The 19,300-nt window shown below is 46.2% G+C and overlaps 1 protein-coding gene across 16 annotated transcripts in view; it reads right to left on the bottom strand.

The window, feature by feature from the left end:
• The window catches only part of ADCYAP1R1 (ADCYAP receptor type I), a 135,509-nt gene that overhangs the window by 84,410 nt on the left and 31,799 nt on the right, over positions 1-19,300 (bottom strand). For all 16 annotated transcript variants that reach the window (XM_060280936.2, XM_060280938.2, XM_060280940.2 and 13 more), the window contains exon 2: positions 11,426-11,581. In XM_060280936.2, coding sequence (XP_060136919.1) covers positions 11,426-11,476 — 51 coding nt within the window. In that variant the 5' untranslated portion in view covers positions 11,477-11,581. The remainder of the gene's footprint in view (positions 1-11,425; positions 11,582-19,300) is intronic.

Below are 19,300 nucleotides of genomic sequence, written 5' to 3'. Positions count from 1 at the left end.
CCCGCCCTGTGGAATGCCCCTCAGATGTCAAGGAAATAAACAACTACCTGACTTTTAGAAGACATCTGAAGGCAGTCCTGTTTAGGGAAGTTGTTAATGTTTGGTGTTTTATCATATTTTTAATATTTTGTTGCAAGCCGCCCAGAGTGGCTAGGGAAACCCAGCCAGATTGGCGGGGTGTGAATAAATTGGGCAGGGTATAAATAATAAATTATTATTATTATTATTATTATTATTATTATTATTATTATTATTATTATCATTATCATAGATGGAAATGCGAAGAACTAAAGAAGAAGTGCATGCAATATACATGGGCTCTGTTCACCACATTCCCCTCCCCAGAGCAACTGAAGGCACTTGTTTATCCAAACAATCACTTTATGGCCACGTCAAGACTAACGTGTTCAAAGGCATTATGCACTCATAGAAGGCAAGCAATCTGGGGCCAAATGCAGCTATTTCAGAGAAGGGGAATCACGACTCACAGCAGATCCTCCCACACTTGTGAATCACACATCTGTAAATGCTGGCATCGTGACATCAGCAGGCGACATGACCAGCCCAAGCGAGGTGCCCTCTTGCTTGTCGCATCCATATTGCTATGGAATCTGTGCCCTGCTGGGCAGTGTGCCCCGTGGGCATATGATATCATTGCCCAAAGTTGTCCAATGAGCCTTTCCTCAGATTCTGTTGTCTGAAAAATAATCCTATGTCTTCAGTGTCATGTCTCTTGCTGAAGTGCGCCACTTTGGTTGCAGGTGGACAATCGAATCCAGGGAATGCTCTCTCTCTCTCTCTCTCTCTCTCATCAAGATGCTCTCAGTCAGACAGGTACAGTCATGCTACGTGGTTACAGTTTTGGACCAAATTGCCACTTTGGGGGGAAAGCATGGGAATGAGAGGTCCGGTCCCGATGGTTTCTAAATCTATGTCTCTGTCTCCCCCTTCCAGGGGGTCTCTGACTGGGCACCCACAGGTATTAAGGTTCCCAACTCCTATGGCACCTAAAGAGGATCTCAGTAAACATCCACAGTCCATAAGAAAATGTATTTTTTCCCCTGCTTAGTTTCTGACTACAATAATTCAGCATCACCTACATTGAAGGAGCATCTCCATCTCCATTGTTCAGCCTGGACACTGAGGTCCAGCTCCGAGGCCTTCTGGCGGTTCCCTCACTGCGAGAAGTGAGGTTACAGGGAACCAGGCAGAGGGCCTTCTCAGTAGTGGCACCTACCCTGTGGAATGCCCTCCCATCAGATGTCGAAGAAATAAAAAACTATCAGACTTTTAGAAGACATCTGAAGTCAGTCCTGTTTAGGGAAGCCAGTGTGGTGTAGTGGTTAAGAGCGGTAGACTTGTAATCTGGGGAACCGGGTTCGCTTCTCCGCTCCTCCACCTGCAGCTGCTGGGTGACCTTGGGCTAGTCACACTTCTCTGAAGTCTCTCAGCCCCACCCACCTCACAGAGTGTTTGTTGTGGAGGAGGAAGGGAAAGGAGAATGTTAGCTGCTTTGAGACTCCTTCGGGTAGTGATAAAGTGGGATATCAAATCCAAACTACTACTCCTCCTCCTCCTCTTCCTCCTCTCTGCTGGAAGCCACCCAGAGTGGCTGGGGAAACCCAGCTAGATGGGCAGGATATAAATATTATTATTATTATTATTATTATTATTATTATTATTATTATTATTATTATTACCCTGTTTCTCCTAAAATAAGACGTAGCCATAAAATGAGCCATAGCAGGATTTTTAAGCATTCAAGGAATATAAGCCATACCCCGAAAATAAGCCATAGTGATAGGCAGTTTAACCTTGTAGGTTAAACTGTACCATAAGATAAAGGGGCCCCTGACCATCAGGTCCAGTCGTGTCCGACTCTGGGGTTGCGGCGCTCATCTTGCTCTATAGGCCGAGGGAGCCGGCATTTGTCCGCAGACAGCTTCCGGGTCATGTGGCCAGCATGACAAAGCTGCTTCTGGTGAACCAGAAACGCTGTTTACCTTCCCGCCGGAGTGGTCCCTATTTATCTACTTGCACTTTGATGTGCTTTCAAACTGCTAGGTGGGCAGAAGCTGGGACCGAGCAACGGGAGCTCATCCCGTTGCAGGGATTCGAACCACCAACTTTCTGATCAACAAGCCCTAGACTAATAATAATAATAAAGACATCCCCTGAAAATAAGCCATAGTGGGGGTTTTTTGAGGAAAAATAAATATAAGATGATGCTACTTCTACTGCTACATTGGAAAAAAAAACCCTTAGACATATCTAAGTTTCAATGGATGCCAGGATCAGAAACCTACTCTCCCATCCTTTCTAAACAGAGAAGAATCTTTTTCTACTCTTCTGCTCTTTTTCCTACAGCTCTTCTGTGTTATGCCACATCTCAAAGCAGCTCTCTTGTATAATGCCATCCCCCAAGGCAGCCATTTTCTGACTAGTACCCACAATGGTTTCTCGGCGTCCCAAAGCGCCCACTGCCCCAAAACAGTTGGTGACCCCCAGGCTTACATACTGATGACTTCTGTCGCATGCAAAAGTCCCGGGTTCAAGTCCCAGAATCTCCAGGGTGCCCTCTGACTGAAACCACTGACAGTTAGGGTAGATGATACTAAGTTATAGCTACACCAGCTTGTGCTTGTGCTGAGTAGGCATATGGCAACTGCCTACGTTCCATGCCTTTCCAAGGGCAGGAGAAAGTTATGCCCTGCAAGCAAAATAGATGGTTATAGATTTCAACAGATGGCAAAAGAGCCCAGGCGCTGAGATGCCCAAAGGACTGAGAGACATCTGCTCTTCCAAATAAGAAGTCAGGTGAGTTGATTAAAAAGGGGAAAAGGGGGCAGAGAGCCATCACAGATAAAAGGTTGGGAATGTACAGGTTTAAATTTACCACTGAGACAAGTGTGACCTTGGCTAAACATTGTCCTCAGACTCAAGTAATGGCAAAGAATAATAGGAAACAAATCTGTTCATTTTTAAAAGTCTCCAAGCCAATTTCTGCACACAAAAGCCAGACATTTGGGACGGTTGCCAGTGGTTTAATTTTGTTGAGTTTCAACCAATGCCCCTTAAATCAAGTGCATATCTCGTGAATGCACACTAAGATGTCAGGAGCTCAGCACGACACTTGATAGGTAATGGGAACACCAACTTTTGGGGGCCAGAGTTTTGAGTTTTATGAAAAGTGCTGTGGGCACCGGTTGCAAAATGTCTGCCAGGTTGGGTAGCTGTGGCATAATACGCCGTGGCTGCAGTGGGGCATGGAATAGCACAAAATGTCTGCAGAGCAAAATAAGAGGGAGAAAGGAAAAGGGGAAGAGGAAGAGATAAGACAACAAACTGGAAAATTGCACCTATACCAGTCACTGTAAAGGTAAAGGTAAAGGGACCCCTGACCATTAAGTCCAGCATGACCGACTCTGGGGTTGCGGCGCTCATCTCACATTATTGGCCAAGGTAGCTGGCGTACAGCTTCCAGGTCATGTGGCCAGCATGACAAAGCCGCTTCTGGCGAACCAGAGCAGCACATGGAAACGCCGTTTCCTGCTGTAGCGGCACCTATGTATCTACTTGCACTTCGATGTGCTTTCAAACTGCTACGCTGGCAGGAGCAGGGACCGAGCAACGGGAGCTCACCCCGTCGCGGGGATTCGAACCGCCGACCTTCTGATTGGCAAGCCCTAGGCTCTGTGGTTTAACCCACAGCACCACCCGCTGTAGGATGAGGCTATCAATGGCTACTAGCCAGGATGGCTATGCTCTGCCTCCCCAGATGGAAGCAGCTGCTTCTGAATATCAGTTTCTGGAAACCACAAGAGAGGAAAGTTGTTCCTGTGCTCAAATGCTTCTTACTGGTTTCCGATCGGCATCTGGTTGGCCACTGTAGGAACAGGATACTGGACCCCCTTTGTCCTGGTCCACCAGGCTCTCCTGAAGTCAGTCTGTCTGTTAGTGTTACTTTGTCCAGTGTTATGTCTTGAATTGCTGGAGTTTATTTGGAGCAACAGAGATACTTTGTATGTACAGTGGTACCTCAGTTTACAAACACAATTGGTTCTGGAAGTCTGTACTTTAACCTGAAGCGAACTTTCCCATTGAAAGTAATGGAAAGTGGATTAATCCGTTCCAGACGGGTCCGCGGAGTACTTGAACTGAAAATACTCAAACCGAGGCATACTTAAACCAAGGTATGACTGTATTGGTAGATATCTGCATCAAAAGTTTATAAGCTGTCAACTCTGTTCCTTCACTGACAGGGACTGAGAACACTTGGATGATTTGAATGTTTCATTATGGTAAGATATGTCATTGTTCTCCTTTTTTATAAAAAATTTCTTAATAAAAATAAATATTTTTTAAAAAGGGAATGAGAACACAAGCATAGAGAGACAGCAGGCATAGAGAGCGAGCAGATAAGAGTGGCATGCAGAGGGGAGGGAGAAGCAGCAGGGAGCAGCTGTAACTTGATCTCTGGACAAAGGGAAAATGAAAGAGACAACCAGTGTGAAAGAATGCTACTTGTCAGCTCAGACAGTGACACAGACACAGGAATACTGGGAGTGCCCTTTCCAAAATCTCGTAGACCATGGGTAGGCAAACTAAGGCCTTGGGGCCGGATCCGGCCCAATCGCCTTCTAAATCCAGCCCGTGGACGGTCTGGGAATCAGCGTGTTTTTCCATGAGTAGAATGTGTGCTGGGTTATTTGTGGGGCATAGGAATTCGTTCATTCCCCCCCCCCTTCAAAATATAGTCCGGCCCCCCACAAGGTCTGAGGGACAGTGGACCGGCCCCCTGCTGAAAAAGTTTGCTGACCCCTGTTGTAGACTCACGAAACTGTCTGAGAAGCACGAAAAGGACAGGAAGAGAAGGTGGGGGTTTTCCTCTTGGGGGGAAAAGGGGGCGGAACTCAGTTCCGGCAACTGTGCTTTCTGAGGATGACGGAGATTAGCTGAACCTTGTGATTTGACTAATAAATCTGAGATAATTAAATGCCGGAGTCGTCTCGTGTGTGTGGGAGAGACCCAAGCCATTACACAAGCTATATACACCTATGCCTTTTTTACTGAGTCTTATCTTCTGCAACAGTAAACTATTTGGACCTTAAGCTGCTTTTCCGTGTTGTGACTGGTACTGGGAGCAACTTCCACTGCGTGTACATCTCTTATCAGATTCCAAACATATTCTAGGTTAACCAAGTTACAAATGGATTTGCCCCAGCAAACATTAAACACAGAAACGAAAGCTAAACTTCTAGATTCCACAAGATTTCCATAAGTGGCTTCAGGGCAGTCTCGAGCAGGTCGGGCACCCTGGAACTGAGGCGCGGAAATCGCTCCAGCGCCCCCGCCCTCGCAGCGCGCAGCATGGCTTCCGTGCGGCTTTGCCACGCAGCGCCCTGCCTGCCGGCCCCGCGCCCTGGCACCCCGCGCCACCGGAACTATACCTAGAGCTGGCCCTGAGTAGCTTTTTCATCATATGAAATATCACATAAAATACAAAGATTATCAGGTATATATTTTGTGGATCTGGATATCCAGATAAAAGAAAGTACTTCATACAGAACAGGGTTAAACTATGGAACTCACTCCTACAGGAGTCAGTGAGACTCACCAACCTCAATTGTTTTAAAAGAATTAAACCAATTCATAGTGATGAAAGCTATCAATGCTGGAGGCAGTAATGCTTCTGAATGCCAATTGCTGGAAACCGTGAGGGGGGGAGGGATGCTCTTGTGCTTGAATCCTGCTCTCAGTTGGCCACTATGAGAATGGGATGCTGAACTAGGTCGGCCATTGGCCTAGTCCAGCAGGGTCATCTTATGTTCTTAAGTAAGGAGACATCAGGGAATAAAATACTGTCTGGATGCAGCTACAATCACCCAGGGATCTCCCAGTAGACCCCAGACTTCTGCCCACCTCTGCCTTGGAGCTATTGCCAAAAACAGCTGGTAGAGAAATGGCAGAGCACTGAGATCTGTCCATGAGATGAGAAGGTATGTTCAAGGAGCGCAGCAGAAAAGGGATGCCTGTCCCATTTTTATCAATAGTCCTATTTGTAGATCATCAGCTCCCCTCCAGCTTTTAATGCACCCTGTAGACTTCCCTGCCAGTGCCTAAGTAAGCTGACAGCACAGTTAAGCAAGCTGCTGATTCAGCAGCAGAAATTCAGCAACATGCTTATTAAAGCCTTGAATAGTCTCCTTCCTCGTCCTGGTTATTAATAGCCGAATCTGAAGTAGCTCGAGGCAAGTCTATTTCCTTGCATTTTCTTTCCAGCCAGGGCCAGCTCTAGGTAGAGTCCCGGTGGCGCGGGGTGTCAGGGCGCCGGGCCGGTAGGTGGGGCGCTGTGCAGCGAAGCCGTGCGGAAGCCATGCTGCGCCCTGCGGGGGTGCCGGAGCGATCTCCGCCCCTCAGCGCCAGGGTGCGCGACCTCCTCGAGATTGCCCTGTTTCCAGCATTTCCTTTTTCTACTTCCCTGCACCCCCCCCCCGCCCCTCACTGAGCTGAGCTTTTTCAAAAACCTGGTAAAGATGGGGAAGCCGATATCAACAACTCTCCCCAAATGCTATTTGCTTCTCGTGGGAAGAACACTGACCAAGTCAATGGGATGCAGAAACTATTGTATTACCTGCCTCTCCCTCCTGTTTGCAGGGTCCGTTGATTTTGTCTAGTGTGTGCATGTGTGATTTGGGGACCTCCTCCTTTGAATTTGGGAAGGGAGAGGTGCAATGATCTATGAAAACTTGGACAGGTGGAAATACAGCACAAAACGCCCTCAATTTCTGGGTCAACTGGGAGGCAATTGACATGGAAATGAGCACCAAACTCCTGCTAGATTCCGCTAGATTTTCAGAAGTGTCTTTTATATTGTGTGAAAGGTCACATAAAACGTGAAAGTTATCAGAGAAGGAAATGTCAGGAAGATGGAATAGAGTGCTCCCTTAATCTCCAAGGTCTCCGACGGACAGCCCTGCTATTCTTGAGATCCTTCGTAACTGGGGATGCCTGGGATCGAACCAAGGACCTTGCAGATGCAAGGACTGAGCTCTACCACTGAGCAATCCTCCCTCCTCTTCCCGATATTCTGCCAGGCTTGTATTTACCTCTCTGCCATTCACAGTGTTCCTTCACACCCTGCCATTAGCACAGCAGAGTGCCGTTTGCGCCTTCCCTTAAAAACCAGCCTTATCATACTAATCGCAGCCTAAGGCAGGAACCATTTATTATCTGCGCACTCCAACCTTGAAGCGCTACAAAGGCATCTGGAGGAAGTGCCAGTCCTTAGCGCCAAAAATCCACCTGATTGAATCATTACTGGCAATTCAAGCACCTGCATTGCAGTTGGCTTTAAAATTCAGCTCAGAGCCCCCAAGGCAACGTTGTGACTCACAAATCAAATTGTTTCCCGCGCATCTTTTGTAGCCAGCTTAAAGGGGACATGTGCGCTGTAGGTTTCCCTCCTGCGTTTCCTCAGTGGCGGCTTCACTTCGTTTCCCTGGCAAAAACACTTTGACAGCAGCCGTAACGTTAAGTGCTCGGCTCCTGGATCAGACCAAAGGTCCACACAATCCAGTATCCTGTTCTCACGGTGGCCAGCCAGATTTCCATGGGAAGCCCACAAACCAGGACCAAGTGCAACACACTCTTCCCACTTAGGGTGCATAGCTCAGTTGGTTAGAGCAGGCACCCCCAAACTGCGGCCCTCCAGATGTTTTGGCCTACAACTCCCATCATCCCTAGCTAACAGGACCAGTGGTCAGGGATGATGGGAATTGTAGTCCAAAACATCTGGAGGGCTGAAGTTTGAGGGTGCCTGGGTTAGAGCCTGGTGCTGAAAATACCAAGGTTGCAGGTTCAATCTCCATATGGAACAGCTGCATATTCAAGGCCCCTTCCAACTCTATGATTCCATTACAGTGGAACCTAGGTTTATGCCTACCTCCGTTTATGAACGCCTCCGTTTACGAACGCCGCGGACCCGGAAGTGTTTACATCCGGGTTCCGCGGCGCTCGGATGTGCAGAAGCGATCTGCGCAGCTCGCGCATGCGCAGAAGCAATTTGCATAGCGCACGCGTGCACAGAAGCACTCTATCGGCACTTCGTGCACGCGCAGAAGCGTGCCTTCGGTGAGCAAACGCCTCCACGGAACGGATTGCGCTCACAAACCGAGGTACCACCACTGTAGATGAAGCTTCCATGAGAAGTTACAGGTAGGTAGCCGTGTTGGTCTGAGTCAAAGCAAAATAAAAAAGAAAGGATTTTTTAATTTTACTTCCATGAGAAGCCACTGAGATTCCATGAGATTCCCCAGCAAATGATATTCAGGGGCAAACTGACTCTGACAGTAGAGGGAGAATGTAGCCATCATGACAAGAACCTGCAGGTGGACCTATTCTCCTTGAATCCATCCAATCATCTTTTAAAGAAAGGTACGTTCAACAGGGACACGGGTGGTGCTGTGGTCTAAACCACTGAGCCTAGGGTTTGCCGATCAGAAGGTCGGTGGTTCGAATCCCCGTGACGGGGTGAACTCCTGTTGCTCGGTCCCAGCTCCTGCCCACCTAGAAGTTTGAAAGCACGTCAAAGTGCAAGTAGATAAATAGGTACCACTCTGGCAGGAAGGTAAACAGCATTTCCGTGCACTGCTCTGGTTTCACCAGAAGCGGCTTAGTCATGCTGGCCACATGACCTGGAAAAACTGTCTGCTGACAAACGTCGCCTCCCTCGCGAAATGAGCGCCGCAACCCCAGAGTCGTTCGTGACTGGACTTAACTGTCAGGGGTCCTTTACCTTTTTATGTTGAACAGAAGACTGAACAAGTCATGTGAGAAGGGGATGCTCAGCTAGCTATATAATGTCCCTTATTCTTCCGTTCCCAGGATTCTTGGGGGGGGGGAGATAAAAGGTAAAGGGGTCCCTGAAGAGAACAGAAGAGAACAGTTTTTGTGAAGCTTATAAAGGTAAAGGGTAAAGGGACCCCTGACCATTAGGTCCAGTCGTGACCGACTCTGGGATTGCGGCGCTCATCTCGCGTTATTGGCCGAGGGAGCCGGCGTACAGCTTCCAGGTCATGTGGCCAGCATGACAAAGCCGCTTCTGGCAAACCAGAGCAGCACACGGAAACGCTGTTTACCTTCCCGCTATTTATCTACTTGCACTTTGATGTGCTTTCAAACTGCTAGGTGGGCAGGAGCTGGGACCGAGCAACGGGAGCTCACCCCGTTGCAGGGATTCGAACTGCCGACCTTCTGATCAGCAAGCCCTAGACTCTGTGGTTTAACCCACAGCGCCACCTGGGGGGGGGATCCACGCATATTTAGAGTAGTATGCTACTCCTTTAAATCTATAGTGCATTTGGGGTCTTGGTTGCATCTCTCATTTATGTATGTATAAGAAGCAATCTGAGCCTGTAAATACACAGGGCAGGACAACAGAGGATGACAACACAGCAGGTATCACGGGGCTTTCAAAACTGTGCAAGCCCAATAGGTCTCTTGGAATCATGAGCAAATAACTTTCTTGGCACACAGAGAACGCCAGAAGCAACGGCTTCACGAATGCCACCACTGTAGGCCACCATGAACAACATTAGAGAAAATTAACGACCCAGCATCGCTCTTGTAATGAACATATTGGCTCCGAAAGAACAAAAGGCAAAGTAGTGTTAATGGGAAAACATTATTTTTGTCTCTCTCTCTCCAAAGATTTGTGTCATTTCTCACCAACTCGGACACTCTTTACAGTGTGAAGATACAATTATTGCCTCCTTTAAAAGATAGGTTTGCAGTCCAGATAATCCGCTTGAAAGACCTGGTGTCATCAGCCCCTCAAAGAAATGAAGATAACCTACTAACACTAAGACCTTTGCAGCAGCAGTGCCACAAGAATCAAAGATTTAACTCACTGTTTATCTGATTTTTATTTATTTATTTGTTGACCAAGCCAAGGGAGTCCCCTGGTCCCCCCAGGACAATATCTTACTTGAATATCTTTATACCAGAAGGCAATTTGGTTAACAGGTTCGGGACACAATTCTACATGTCAAGAGACTCTCCACTCCAATGTCTTCACCATGGGGCCGAACAATGGAGGGATCTGGGCATAAACATCTGCAGCGAGGAAGAGACACAGTAGGGACATGGGTGGTGCTTTGGTCTAAACCACTGAGCGTCTTGGGCTTGCTTGTCAGAAGGTCGGTGGTTGAAATCCCCATGACAGGGTGAGCTCCCATTGGTCTGTCCCAGCTCCTGCCAACCTATCAGTTTGAAAGCACGCCAGTGCAAGTGGATAAATAGGATATTGACAAGCTGGAACGTGTCCAGAAGAGGGCAACCAAAATGGTCAAAGGCCTGGAAACGATGCCTTATGAGGAACGGCTTAGGGAGCTGGGTATGTTTAGCCTGGAGAAGAGAAGGTTAAGGGGGGATATGATAGCCATGTTCAAATGTATAAAAGGATGTCATATAGAAGAGGGTGAAAGGTTGTTTTCTGCTGCTCCAGAGAAGCGGACATGGAGCAACAGATTCAAGCTACAAGAAAGAAGATTCCACCTAAACATTAGGAAGAACTTCCTGACAGTAAGAGCTGTTTGACAGTGGAATTTGCTGCCAAGGAGTGTGGTGGAGTCTCCTTCTTTGGAGGTCTTTAAGCGGAGGCTTGACAGCCATCTGTCAAGAATGCTTTGATGGTGTTTCCTGCTTGGCAGGGGGTTGGACTGGATGGCCCTTGTGGTCTCTTCCAACTCTACGATTCTAGGTCCCGCTGTGGCGGGAAGGTAAACAGCGTTTCTGTGTGTTCTGGCTTCCATCACGGTGTCCTGTTGCACCAGAAGTGGTTTAGTTCATGCTGGCCACATGACCCAGAAAGCTGTCTGTGGACAAACGCCATCTCCCTCAGCCTGAAAGCAAGATGAGCGCCACAACCCCATAGTCACCTTTGACTGGACTTAACCCTCCAGTGTCCTTTACCTTTTTTTTTCTACAGTTGCCCTCCTCAGCCCTGCCATGAAACATAATCCTCAGATTCCTTTAAAAAGGGGGCTTTTAGCACTTGTAAAACCTGATATATGAAAGAAAATGTGCAGGTGTTATTCCATTTTTGGTGACACGCTAGTCTGCACTCCTGCCTTTCAGTGTTTAAAGTTGCCCCCCCACCCTGGAAAAATTCCAGGGTGGACACCCATGCCTTCACCTAAGCACAGCTTTCTCACTCCTGAAAACTGAAAGGTTAAATGTCTCCCTCGCAGATGAAAATACCATGAATGTGTCCTCAGGAGCTGGTCTTTTCTTTTCACCCTTTCCACACTGGAACAACCCCTGGGTTGTGGGAATGGAGAGTTGCAGAGGCAACCAGGATATCCACAACGCAGGTTGTAAGAAGGTAGCTTGATATGATGATAACACTACTAGGGTTACTTACCACAGGCAGGAATATGGCTACCAAGACACAGGTTTCCCAGCAGGCGATCATCTTGACAATCAACCAAACCGCAGTCTTTATGAAACAGATTTAGATCTTTTCCCGTGACTGGAGTGTGAGGAGCCCAGAAGATTTTGCCTTGAGCTCTTCAAATCTCTGCAAAAGAAAAGAAAGAGAAAACGTTGTATAAAGGAGCCGAGAGAGAGGAAAGGTTCTGGTACACTGGAAAGAAGCGAGCGGCGGAACATTGATAAACCGTGGAGTTTCCGTGAGAGAAATGAAAGGTCGTTTTGGCCAAATAAACAAATTGCATTCAGGGTCTAGGAACATGGATTGAGGGGGGGGGCTCAGTGTGATGTTGGAAGGACTGAAGTGTGGAAGCAAGGAAGCAGGTGTCAAGATTTTGTCTTCTCTAAGTGCAGTGATCAAAAGAGGAAGAGGAGGTGTGGGGCTCATGGCTTCTTCCAGATCTTGCCTAGCAATGTCTTTATCTGGCATGGAGGTTTTTTTAATCAGCCATAGCTGCACCCACACTTCCTTCAAGAAGCTCAAGATGTCACACATCAGGCGTGTCCAACACATCAATCACAATCAACTCGTAAATCACGGACTGATTTTTGTCGGTCCCAGGCTGCAGGAAGTCAATTGTGATTTAAAGCAACAGTAGGGGAAAGACTGAGGTGGAGAGAGGGAATGTGGATGCCGAGAGAGAGAGAGAGAGAGAGAGAGAGAGAGAGAGAGAGAGAGAGAGAGAGAGAGAGAGAGAGAGAGAGACTAGTGTGCTCTGACTGGCTCCTCAGATCTGTGTAAATAGAGAGAGAGAGAGAGAGAGAGAGAGAGAGAGAGAGAGAGAGAGAGAGAGAGAGAGAGAGAGACTTATAGATATAGTTTGACTTTTCTCACTTGTTCAGTTACTTGTCCATCTAATAACTATTTGGATCCGTCACGAAAATATCCAAACATAACTACTGTATCTGTGAAATAAAGATTGATTGATATTGATTGATTGAACTTCAATTACTTTGGATGGTGGTAGATCACTGCCATTTATTTTTATACTGTATAGTAGATCACAGCCCACTTGAAGATGGACATGCCTGTCATACATGATTTCCTCCCCCCCTGCAGAAAGGCAGCAGCCAAGCAGAAAGGCCATCAATGGTCCAAGATCATTCAATGACCTCCAATCGCATTTCTTGGAAGACCAGCTTGAGGAGGGGTTAGAAGGTGGGGCTTGCTGGGGCAATGAAGCCCTGGGAGAAGCCATCTGCTGGCTGTAAGCTTGAGTTAGAGGGGAGGGGGGCACACAATCTTTCTCAACTCCTGTTTTATTAATTGAAGGAAGCAACGAGGAAGCTCAAGTGTGGGGGCCTAATAAGGCACAAGAGGCCTCCCCGTTTCACCTGTGATGCCATTGTGCTCAAGCCACGCCCACCTGCCCTTACAACTGACAGCGTTTATGCAGAAACCTCTGGCCTTTGTGTGGCTGGGATGCGGCCTACGTTTCAGTGGAAAGAACTCATGTCCAATGCTCCTCCCAATTTACCTCTGGCCCTGCCCAACACTGGCATGTGGCCCTCCGGAAGGGCATGTGGCCCTCAGTTTCCCCACCTCTGTCCTGTTATATGGATTTGGGCCAAGGTGAAGTTCAAAGCAGGCTGGTTTTCACTGGTTAAACGTGAACGCATTTGACATTACAGCGTGCCTCCGTCTCTGGAGACGAAGCAGGAACAGGAGCCGAGAGAGATAAATAAATGAACGGCTGGAAGAGAATGTTGAAGTAAAAAAACAGAGAGAGAGAGAGAGAGAGAGAGAGAGAGAGAAATGGAAATAATAGTGGAAGCTGCTCTCTATTCAAGTGTTGTTCAGTATTCCCTCCTACTTCAACCTTGGCTGCAGCTTTCTGGCAAAACAGCAATGCTTGGGAACCAGAATGATTTGTATTAATGAAATATAAAATCACTGCATTACTCATCTCCTCAATGAATGGAGGAAGGGAAGTGATTCAGAAAACCTCTGAGTGCACTCTCTTCTCCAGTCGTCTCTTGGAGAGGCTGCATTTAGGCATCACAATAAGCCACAGTTTATCGTGACCTGAATGAGACCTAGCAAGGTTCGAGGAAGAATTGGGAAGCTCTCTGCTTCCGATTAACCACTGCTGGTCCGTTTGTCCAAATCCAACAAGCCACGCTTGAACTTAACAACCCAAATGCGGGTTACGAAGCTGGCCACTCTCCACAAACTGTAGCTAACTTCAACTACAGTTTAGGGCTTGAAGGGCACAGTAAACTGTGGTTTTACAAAACGGAAGCAATGGTTTGAAATCACCTCCTCGCAGCCATGCCAGAGGAAAAGGAGCATGGCAGCTCAAAGCCCCTGACAGCACATTCCTATCACAATACGCCACAGTGTATTGCGACATCCAAATGTAGCCAATGTCCTACATTTTCCCCTGCCCCTTCCACCTCTGCCTTCTATGACACTGGAACCTCGTCTCTTGGCCCCACCATTTCTCTAAGCCTGGTTGACTGCAGGAAAGGACTCTAATAATGCATAGCAGCTCAAGCTCAAATTAACTCCTGGCTAACAACTGAGGGTGTTAATGCAATGCCTCTTTGACCTTTGCACATTTATGGAAAGCATGCAGACGCAACTCAGTCATATGAAGAGAGCCATCCTTTGGGATTAATATAATTGTTTTAAAGCAAGCATAGGCAAACTCTGGCCCTCCAGATGTTTGGGACTACATTTCCCATCATCCCTGACCACTGGTCCTGACAGCTAGGGATGATGGGAATTGTAGTCCCAAACGTCTGGAGGGCCGGAGTTTTCCTATGCCTGTTTTAAAGGGATGCTGTTGAGATGCCCCCAATTTTACACAAGGGGACCCTGATTTGCAGCCCCAATGCAAGTTCAATTCTCTCCCCAAACGTAATTTTTGCAAGATTCAAGTAGGTAGCCGTGTTGGTCTGCTGTAGTCAAAAGAAATCAAAACAATTCTTTAAAAAGATAGTTAAAAAGACTCTTCTTAAAAACCTAGAAACTCCCTTAAAAGAATCAAGTCTTCAAAAAAGTTATGTGATCTAAGAAAGGCTTTGAAAGAATCCTTCCAAAAGAATTAAAAATTATAATGTAGCACCTTAGAGACCAACTGAGTAGTTTTAGGTATAAGCTTTCGTGTGTTTATACAAGTATATCTGAAGAAGTGTGCATGCACACGAAACAGCTAAGACTGTTTTAATTAATTTTTGCATTACTTGTTACCATTAACTAGCAGGCAAAGATGAGAAGCATTTTTTCATTCCTGGCATGTCTGATCTATTCTGACGTAAAGATAAACTGTCGGAAATGCTTGAGAAGAAAGCAAAAGCAAATTTGTATGTGGGTAGTGCCTAAGTTTATTCTGCTCATGGGGTGTTTGGTTTTTAATGAGAGATTCTGATTTAAAAACCTGGATTCTCCACCCCTGAAAATGCCTGCAGACAAAGTTTTCATTTTATATATTTACGAGCCCTGCCGATCTGAAACCGATGATCTCCATCAGACAGTTCTTAAGCTAAAATTCAATGGTGTCAAGCTAGTGGTTTCTTCTTAGATTTGAACTTTGAGTCTGAGACAGGATACATTTATCCTGGCGCTCCCTAATTCTAGACAGGACAAACATAAACACCCTCCCTCCAAGCATCCTGATAGAAACCAGATTTCTGCATGTTTAAGAATTGGCATCATCAATCCCGCACAAAGATTAATTTGCAGCTGGCTTCGGTTCTAAGCCGCACCAAATTTCTTGCGAAATATTTGTATTGACGCAATATCCTATTCAGGTTGCTGAATTGTGAAACGTCTTTGATGGGCAGTTCCTGCTGTATGGTCAGTTGAAACTATTGGCTCAGCATCCCTGAAGGAGGAAGTCAGATAAAACAACACATAAACTATTGTTATAAATTGGGTGGGGAGGGGGAATCTCCCGAGACCCTAGGAATGAATAAATATTAGGGTTGTGATTAATTGGGATATGCGCTCTGCGTGGGGCTACCTTTCAAGGTGACCCAGAAACTGCAATTAATCCAGAATGTGGCAGCTAGACTGGTGACTGGGAGCGGCCGCTGAGACCATATAACCCCGGTCCTGAAAGACCTACATTGGTTCCCAGTACATTTCCGAGCACAATTCAAAGTGTTGGTGCTGACCTTTCAAGCCCTAAAGGGCCCAGTATAGCTGAAGGAGCATCTCCACCCCATCGTTCAACCCAGACACTGAGGTCCATCTCCTGAATGATTGGTTCCAATACGTCCAGATAAATGAAGTGTTTAAGATGGATAAAAAAAAATAGGTTTTCAGGCAGAGAAGTCCAAGCTGGAAATGGAATTGTTAGATTCAAAAACGGAAAATCTTTCCAAAATGTATAATTTGTTGTTGGAGTGGCATACAAAAGATGAACAAGTGAAATCAGTAACGATTAACTGGGCAAAAGATGTGGGGCACAACATCATGATGGGGGATTGGGAGAGGATGTGGAAAAAGGGAATCAATGTATTGAGAGAAAATGTGATGAAAATGATGTATAGATGGTATTTAACACCGGTTAAGCTAGCTAAAATTTATCATACACGTGATAATAAGTGCTGGAAATGTAAAGAGATGGAAGGAACATTTTATCATATGAGGTGGACGTGCCCCAAGGTAAAAGACTTCTGGGGAAAGATTTATAATGAGCTGAAAAAGGTGTTGAAAAACACATTTATTAAGAAACCAGAAGCCTTTTTACTTGGTATAGTTGGGGAAGAAATTCCCAAAAAAGTTTTTTTTGTATGCCACAACAGCAGCAAGAATATTAATAGCAAAATATTGGAAGAAACAAGAATTACTGTCATTGGGTTGTTGTGGCTATACTTGAGTAATGACTCTCCACATCTGCTTGTCTCTAAGATGTTTTTTATTTGTGTATATTATTTACAGTGCAAAGTGTCCTTAAATCATGTCTGCTCAGTCTGAGTCAGAACCTCGCAATGGCTGCTTTCTCTTTCGAGCCCAACATAACAGCCTGGGAATGCCAAAGCGCCTCCCCCTTCGTCTCAATTCAGGCATTGGGGGAAGGGCCTGTCAGAGGAGGGGCTGTCTGAGGCTGTCAGAGCCTTGTGTTTCCCTTTCTGCTTCCTGATTCCTGTAATCTGATCCCCTGCTGGACTTACTGCTCTGCGAGGAACTTGACCTGAGGGGGGGGGTGTTCCCTATAAGCCTTCCCTCTTACAATTACCAACCATCGAAGAATGGCAAATGAAGATGATGGACTATATGGAACTTGCTGAACTGACTGGGAGACTCCGGGACCAGAAGGAAGAGACGGTGGAAGAAGACTGGAAGAAATTTAAAGTTTATCTACAAAAATATAGCAGTATTTAAATTTCAGGATATCTTTGGAAGGAAAATCTTTTTAGGCTGTAGGGTTAGAAGTAGTTGTTAGTAAAGAATGTAATTATGAATTATGTTATTGATATTGTGAGGAAATGATAGTAATAATTAAGTTGAAAAAATGTTTAGGATTATGATATATGAAACTGCTAAAGATGAGATGAAATGAAAATCAGAAAGGGGGGATGTGGGGAAGTCCATATAACAATGGTTAGAGAAATGGATGGTAAGGTAAGAAGTATTGTTTTTCTTCTGTTTGTTATATTGTTTTTTGCTTTGTTGTAGTGTATTGTTTTGTTGTTGTAATTGTTGTTATAAAATGAGTAAAAAAAAAATTGGAAAAAAAACCGACCCGAGGTCCAGCTCCGAAGGCCTTCTGGCGGTTCCCTCCCTGCGAGAAGCGAGGTTACAGGGAACCAGGCAGAGGGCCTTCTCGGTGGTGACGCCCGCCCTGTGGAACGCCCTCCGATCAGATGTCAAAAAAATAAACAACTCTCTGACTTTTAGAAAACATCTGAAGGCTGCCCTGTATTGGGAAGTTTTTGATGTTTGACATTTTATTGTGTTTTTATATGTACTGGAAGCTGCCCAAAGTGGCTGGGGAAACCCAGCCCGACGGGTGGGCTATAAATAATAAAATTGTTCTTGTTGTTATCATTCTGTGATGGAATCCTGCTTGTGGGTTCCCCAAGGACATCTGGTTAACCACTCTGAGAACAGGATGCTGGTCTGTAATTCATTGGCCTGATCCAGAAAGTTCTTCTTATGTTCTTAAAAGGAGGCACCCGAGATTACATCTGGAAATCATAAAGACTAAGTAAAAAGGGATTTTCTTAAAAGCCGTTAAACAGGGCAGCTTTAAGCAAATAACCAGTCGACCGATTTCCAGAATGCGATTCTACAAATTCCCATCCCAGCTGCAGAACAAGGAGCAGCAAACCTGACCCGCTTTCTTGTACTCCTTTCCAGACAAACTGCTCAGTCTTTTGGACACTAATTGCCTGTACTTCAGTGGGCTCTCTGACTGAGCGAGCCGACATGATCGGCGTCTCCAGAGGACGCCTGTCAATCTTTCCTGCAAATGCACACAACAAAAAATGCCAGTTCCACTGAGCCAAAGGTCATGAGATGTGTGCTTTTTTTTCCAGATTCTTTCAACACCGGATGCTTCAAATTCTGGGGAAGCAAGCCAGACCCGGAATCAGATTAAGTGGTTGATGACTCCTAAAGATGGGAAGAACCACATGGGGTGGGGGTGGGGGTGGGGTGGGAATCAAATCTAGCCATAGAGAACTAATTGGCAGGGACCAGAAGACGTCTGATGAAGCCGAGGGCTCAGGATAATAAGGGAAATGGAAATGTGTAGGGTCAAACTCAAGAGGGACTATTCCCCTGTGTGTTCAGTGTCCCGCTCTGGCCAGAAGCAGAATGCTGGAAGATTCAGCACAGATCAAAGAGAGCACTTCTTCCCATAGTTAAACTATGGAACTCACTGCCACAGGAGATATTGATGGCCAACTTGGGTGGCTTCCAAAGAGGATCAGGCAAATTCATGGTAGAGAAGGCTATCAATTGCCACTAACCATGACGGCTATGCTCTGGCCTCCACTATCTGGAGGCAATGATGCTACTGAATGCCAGTTGCTGGAAGCCACAGGAGGTGAAAGGGCTCTTGTGCGCTCAGGTTCTATTTTCCAGTTTCCCACAGGCATTGCGGTAACCAGACCCAAGGGTGATTTGCAGGTGATAAATAACTAAATAACTAAATAAATACCAGAAAGGCTGTGTGGTGTAGAGTGTTGGACCTGGGAGATCAGCATTCAAATCCCCACTTGGTCATGAAGCTCATTGGGTGACCTTGGAGTCAGTCCCTGCCTCTCAGCCTAACCTACCTCACAGGGCTGTTGTGGGGATAAATAGGAGGACGAGAACCAAGTATGCCACGTTGAGTTCTGTGGAATATAAATGTGATACACACATAATTTGTTGTGTCTGCGACCATTTAGTGCTTCCGCTTTGGGTGGGGTGATGTGGATTTGTCCATAATAATTAGCTGTAATTATCTGATGAGCATTTTAGGTTCTGGTTTTATTGCTCCTCTTAATACAGTGGAACCTCGGAAGCCAAACGCCTTTAAACCCGAACGTTTTGGCTCCCGAACAACCCAGAAGGGAGTGTGACGTTTTTTACGCTGTTTGTTATAGCTTTATCAACCCGACCCATCAAGGGTTAACTCAGACTCCGTGTGGACTGACTGGACATTCCATGAGGGGAGGGGAATGGTTGAATGTTTAAAGAAGGGTCCCCAAACTAAGGCCCGGGGGCCGGATGCGGCCCAATTGCCTTCTCAATCCGGCCCCTGGTCGGTCCGGGAATCAGCATGTTTTTACATGAGTAGAATGTGTCCTTTTATTTTAAAATGCATCTCTGGGTTATTTGTGGGGCATAGGAATTTGTTCATTT

Source organism: Zootoca vivipara, chromosome 11 (assembly GCF_965207765.1).
Source record: "Zootoca vivipara chromosome 11, rZooViv2.hap1.1, whole genome shotgun sequence".
NCBI classification, from domain to species: domain Eukaryota; kingdom Metazoa; phylum Chordata; class Lepidosauria; order Squamata; family Lacertidae; genus Zootoca; species Zootoca vivipara.
The sequence above is the reverse complement of the archived record's forward strand: the minus strand, read 5'-3'. Positions and strand labels throughout refer to the sequence as shown.